Source organism: Nerophis ophidion, linkage group LG04 (genome assembly GCF_033978795.1).
Source record: "Nerophis ophidion isolate RoL-2023_Sa linkage group LG04, RoL_Noph_v1.0, whole genome shotgun sequence".
Classification (NCBI taxonomy): Eukaryota; Metazoa; Chordata; class Actinopteri; order Syngnathiformes; family Syngnathidae; genus Nerophis; species Nerophis ophidion.
The window spans coordinates 49072353-49078352 of NC_084614.1; the positions used below are offsets into that span (position 1 = coordinate 49072353).

Genomic DNA, 6000 nt, shown 5'->3' on the forward strand with positions numbered 1-6000 from the left:
AAAAACCAAAGGAGAACCAAAACTTGAATAAATATTGGTAGGTGTCTGGGGGTGCAGGCCAGTCTTGGACTAACTTTGGAGGCGCAAGTGGCTGTTTTCCTTCTCGACAGTGTCCTTTCAAAAAAAAAAAAACATTCGCCGCTTCCTGCTCACAGCTGCTTTGTCAACATTAAAGTTCCATATTCCTATATCTTGTGTGTATCCTTTTTGCTTGGTGACATGTGTTTACCGATAGTCTGCAACAAGATACACACTAATAACTTCTGACTGTCCGCATGTGCATGTGCGGCTCTGGTGTGCAATTTCGTAGACTTCCATAGATGAGGAGACTGGGAGGGACTATCACCAAGATGCGCAGAGCGGGGGTGAGAGTGGGATTTACAGTTTGAATTTTGCCTGGTGACTCAAGACCCAAGTACCCCAGCTGTAACACTCCAAATAATATCCTTAAGGCTGTCAAGCAGTGTTATGATTTGTATTTACTGTTTTGAAAAAGAAGTGAAGTGTGATCTTAATAGTAAGGTAAGTACGAAGTGTGAGGATGATGTACAGTGCATGTGTTACACTGCATGTGTAAGTACAGTGTAGTTTGATTGATTGAAACTTTTATTAGTAGGTTGTACAGTACATATTCCGTACAGTTGAGCACTAAATGGTAACATATGAATAAGTTTTTCAACTTGTTTAAGTCGGGGTCCACGTTAATCAATTCATGGTAAATGTAATGTAATTGTGTTGGTAAAAGTACACATTATGGTGGATTTACAGTATTATCAGTGATTGTACTAATGTGTGTGCTTGTATGTTTGCAGGTGTTGTTTATTGATGAAGTACACATGCTGGACATGGAGTGTTTCTCTTTTCTTAACCGTGCTTTGGAAAGTGACCTGTCTCCTGTTCTCATTATGGCCACCAACCGAGGCATCACTCGGTATTCTCATTTTTGTTCCTACAGGTTCATTTCTTTGTTTTGTTAGTGTCTGACTAACAAACGCATCTTTCTATCCTTGGTGTTTCCTCCCAGCATCCGTGGTACAAACTATCAGAGCCCTCACGGGATCCCTTTGGACTTGTTGGACCGCCTGCTCATCATCGCCACGTCTCCTTACACTGAAAAGGAGACCAAGCAGATCCTAAAAATTAGGTAATTTGTTTGGTCATGTCTACCACCTGTAGAAGTTGTGTACATGTAATAAACTTGGAATAGTACACGTGGATTACATGAGTTTTTTGTCATTTCCAGGTGTGAGGAAGAGGACGTGGAGCTGAGTGATGAGGCTCACACCATCTTGACTCGCATCGGCATGGAGACGTCACTCCGCTACGCCATGCAGCTCATCAGCACGGCTGGTCTGGTGTGTCGTAAACGCAAAGTGAGTATACTGTCCTGTTCTCTGCTAGCATCAAGTCAGCTGTCAAACAACATCAAACCGTGTTGTTGCTTGGATCCTCCTCAGGGAACAGAAGTTCAAGTGGAGGACATCAAAAAGGTTTACTCTTTGTTCTTGGACGAAGCCAGATCTTCTCAGTACATGAAGGAGTACCAGGATTCTTACCTTTTCAATGAAACACGTAAGCAAAAATAATGCACTTCAATCATACTTTAATCATGCTCCAGTCATGCCTGAGTAGTACTTCAATCATGCTTAAGTTATACCTCAGTCATGCTCTAACTGATGATTTAATCATACATCAGACATGCTTCAGTCATATGCCTGTCATGCTTTAAACACAGTACAGTAATGTTTCAGTCATACGTCAGTCATGCTTCGATCATACTTCAGTCATGGTTGTAATGCTCCAGTCATATTTCAGTCATGTTTCTATTATGTTCAATTGTGCTTCAGTCATACGTCTGTCATGTTTCGGTCATGGCTGTCATGCTCCAATCATACTTCAGTCATGTTTCAATTATGTTCAATTGTGCTTCAGTCATACATCTGTCATGCTTCAATCATGCTTCTGTCTTCATTCAGTCATGCTGCTGTCATGCTCAATAATGCTTTAGTCGCACCTCTGTCATGCTTCAGTCATGTTTAATTATTTTCTATCATGATAATTATAATAATACATTTAATTTCATAGTACCTTTCAGGAAACTCAATGTCGCTTTACGACAATATAAAATACAATAAAACCAACGCATATAAATAACACGATCAAATGAAAATAGAATAGAATAGAATGAAATAGGTCAAGTACCTACCATATCTCAGTCATGCTTTCATCATACTTTAATCATGCTTCAATAATATAATTGCATTTAAAATTATTTAACCCTTCTATTATGTAAAGGGTCAATTTGACCCATTTCAGTTTCTGTGTTGATCAAAGTACTGGTTATCCTTTCTTTTTCTTGCTGAAATTTGGTGACTTTTCCTCATCTAGGGTCATGAACTGGTGTGGAAAATCTGGACACTCTGATGTGTAGTGGAATGTCTTGCATAGTTTGTATACAAAGATGATGTTGCAGGTCATTTTGACCCAGATGCTTTAATATGGGTGAATAGCTGTTCAAATCCAAAATAAATTGTCTCTTTGATGTACTTTTTGCTTTGATGTACAATTGTTTGTATTTTGATTGTCTGTGAGACCCAGAGCCAGGTGTGTGAAGAGAGGGAACTTGTCCTTGTCACTGTTCTCATGTCATCTCTTTGTGACAAACTCACCAAAAATGAGCTCCAGATGGATGACATCTGAGGAGGCTTTATCACTGATTTTGAACTGGGATAGTGATGTAGAGGAAGAGATTTCAGAAACAGCGGATTTTTCAGAGACAGACAACAATGTTATTGCTGATCCAGATTGTCAGTTTTTCAACAATGGGGAGGATTCAGAGGACGAATTTGCTGTTGTTCCTCCAACAGATGAAAACCAAGGAATGCAGCAATCATCATCCGCAGAGGGGACATGGGTATCTAAGGACGGTAATATAAAATGGTTAACATCACCACACCCAAGCCGAGGCAGACTATCATCTTCCAATGTGATCAAAATGTCTCCCGGTCCTACAAGATTTGCTGTCACACGAGTTGATGAGATTCAATCAGCATTTCAGCTCCTCATATCTCCACCAATAGAGAGGATTATACTGGAAATGACCAACTTGGAGGGGCGACATGTGTTTCAAGAGAAATGGAAGCCACTGGATCAGACTGACTTGCATGCTTACATTGGAGTTCTGTTATTATCTGGAGTGTACAGGTCAAAAGGAGAAGCCACTGCAAGTCTATGGAATGAAGAGAATGGAAGGCCAATCTTTCGTGCAACAATGTCCCTGAAGACATTCCACATGATATCTCGTGTGATCCGCTTTGACAACCACGACACCAGAGCTGGTCGACGTGAAAGAGACAAACTAGCTGCGATCAGAGATGTGTGGGATAAATGGGTTGAAAATGTACCTTTGTTTTACAATCCTGTGATAAAGCCTCCTCAGATGTCATCCTTTTGGAGATCATTATTGGTGAGTTTGTCAAAGAGATCACATGAGAACAGTGACAAGAACAAGTGTGAGAAAGTTCCCTCTCTAAACATCACCTCGCTCTGGGTCTCTGAGACAATCAAAATACAAACAATTGTACATCAAAGTAAAAAGTACATCAAAGAGACATGTTTATTTTTGGATCTGAACAGCTATTTACCCACATTAAAGCATCTGGGTCAAAATGACTCATATTTGTATACAAAATCTGCACAGACATTCCACTACACATCAAAGTGTCCAGATTTTACACACCAGTTCATGACCCTAGATGAGGAGAAGTCACCAAATTTCAGCAAGAAAAAGAAAGGATTACTAGTACTTTGATCAAAACAAAAACTGAAATGGGTCAAATTGACTCTTAGCATAATACAATTGGAATTAAAAATGTATTGTATGTCACTTTTGTAAATGTTTATTTAACCTAAAATAAAGTTGTTATTGGTTTAACCTGTTTTCTTGACTGTTTTGAGGGCATTTACACAGTACTGGTCAAAATGACCCGCAACATAATCAATGTCGTTTTTTCAACATAATACAAGGGTTAAACAATTAGAAGGTTAAATGCAGGGGTGTCCTACTATGATATTGACATCAAATATCAGTCTGCTTTCATCATAAAATAAATTATGTGACAATATGTATTTGCATGTAAAATGTGTGATATAATGTCCATTACAAGTGTGGAGTGTGCTTACTTGGGTGTAGCTGGACAGCCAGTTAACATCTAAATGTCCTCCAATAAGCACACAAGGATGGTCTATTCCTGTATTTTAGTCAAGTTAATTACAAAAGGTAAACATGGTAGGCTATAGGCCTCTAGGAGCTTGCAGATGCACAACAGCGCAGCACACAAACTAGACGTACGTAATAAATGGTAAATGGGTTGTACTTGTATAGCGCTTTTGTACCCCCTTTTAAGGAGCCCAAAGCGCTTTGACAGTATTTCCACATTTGCCCATTCACACACACATTCACACACTGATGGTGGGAGCTGCCATGCAAGGCGCTCACCAGGACCCATCAGGAGCAAGGGTGAAGTGTCTTGCCCAAGGACACAACGGACGTGACTATGATGGTAGAAGGTGGGTATTGAACCAGTAACCCTGAGATTGCTGGCACAGCCTCTCTACCAACTTCGCCACGCCGCCCCTTAATAAGTAATAAGTGTCCTTAATTATGTTGCGGTCTAAAGCAGTACATTTGTCAATATAAACAAGTATCAAATCATTTTAGTTGGACATAAATAAATAAATTCTCAAGGCAAAAAGCGTGTTAGAAAGTATTCAGTTACAAACGTGTCGGCATCATTCAACTTACCCAGCTTGATGAGCTTAATGTTAGAAAGTATTGTGACCAAAAACAGAATTCCCACTTAACTTCAACTAAAGACAGCATGGGACGGTTATAAATACGTTCATTTTTTTCATCATTCTATTTTTGACTCTTTTATCTTCATTATACATTTTCTAACATTGCACACTACAAAATAATACAATTATGTTTGATTCCTGCTGATATCGTATCAGATCAATGTTGGTATCGGCCAATACTCAAGGTTCCAATATTGGTATTGAATAGGAAGTGAAAACATATTGAATTGTATTTAAAAGAGTGTGAGAGGTTAACATTATTTTTGTCCTGCCTTCCAGAAACAACTCAGATGGAAATTTCATCATGAAGGATTTCTTTTATTACTTTGTCAATTTTTAATGTTTGTTCCTAAACTATCTTTCATCTTGAAATCAACCAAAAATTCTGAAGTGATGTCATCATTTGACACATAATGTTTTTTCTTTAATGAACACAAGTTTGAATGTTGAATCAAAATAAACACTTTTCTTCCTTTGAAAGTCAAGTGTGTGCTGATGTACTTTTAGCATGAAACACAAATCCGGCAGTTTCTTCACATCCCTCTTTAGAAATTCACAAACTGACTTTGCGAAGTCTATGATGAGTTGGCGACTTGTCCAGGGTGTACGCCACCTTCCGCTCGAATGCTGCTGAGATAGGCTCGAGCACCCCCCGCCACCCCGAAAAGGACAAGCAGTAGTAAATGGATGGATGGATGGATGAACTTTGCAAAGTTTTAACGTACATCTCTTAGGCAGAAATCAAGCATTCCTCTTGTCGTCCTGGTTACAATTATCTAATAGTTTTTTTATATTAAAAACATGCACCTGGGGATAGGTTGATTGGCAACACTAAATTGGCCCTAGTGCAAGGGGAGTGACTGCAAACGGACAGCAGGTGGCAGTAGTGTACAGAGATCTATGATATAAATATATATATATAGAAAATATTAGGGCTGTGAATCTTTGGGTGTCCCACGATTCGATTCAATATCGATTCTTGGGGTCACGATTCGATAATATATTGATTTTTTTCGATTTGATTCAAAAACGATATTTTTCCGATTCAAAACAATTCAGTATTCAATATATGGGATTTCAGCAGGATCTACCCCAGTCTGCTGACATGCTAGCAGAGTAGTAGATTAAAAAAAAAAAACCTTT

General features: G+C 38.9%; 1 protein-coding gene across 2 annotated transcripts in view; it reads left to right on the plus strand.

Annotated features, from left to right (window-relative positions):
* Positions 1 to 5342, plus strand: part of ruvbl2 (RuvB-like AAA ATPase 2) — a 29671-nt gene extending 24329 nt beyond the window's left edge. For both annotated transcript variants that reach the window (XM_061898239.1, XM_061898237.1), the window contains exons 10-14: positions 813 to 931; positions 1025 to 1144; positions 1244 to 1373; positions 1458 to 1572; positions 5137 to 5342. In XM_061898239.1, coding sequence (XP_061754223.1) covers positions 813 to 931; positions 1025 to 1144; positions 1244 to 1373; positions 1458 to 1572; positions 5137 to 5165 — 513 coding nt within the window. In that variant the 3' untranslated portion in view covers positions 5166 to 5342. The remainder of the gene's footprint in view (positions 1 to 812; positions 932 to 1024; positions 1145 to 1243; positions 1374 to 1457; positions 1573 to 5136) is intronic.
* Positions 5343 to 6000: the final 658 nt, after the last annotated feature.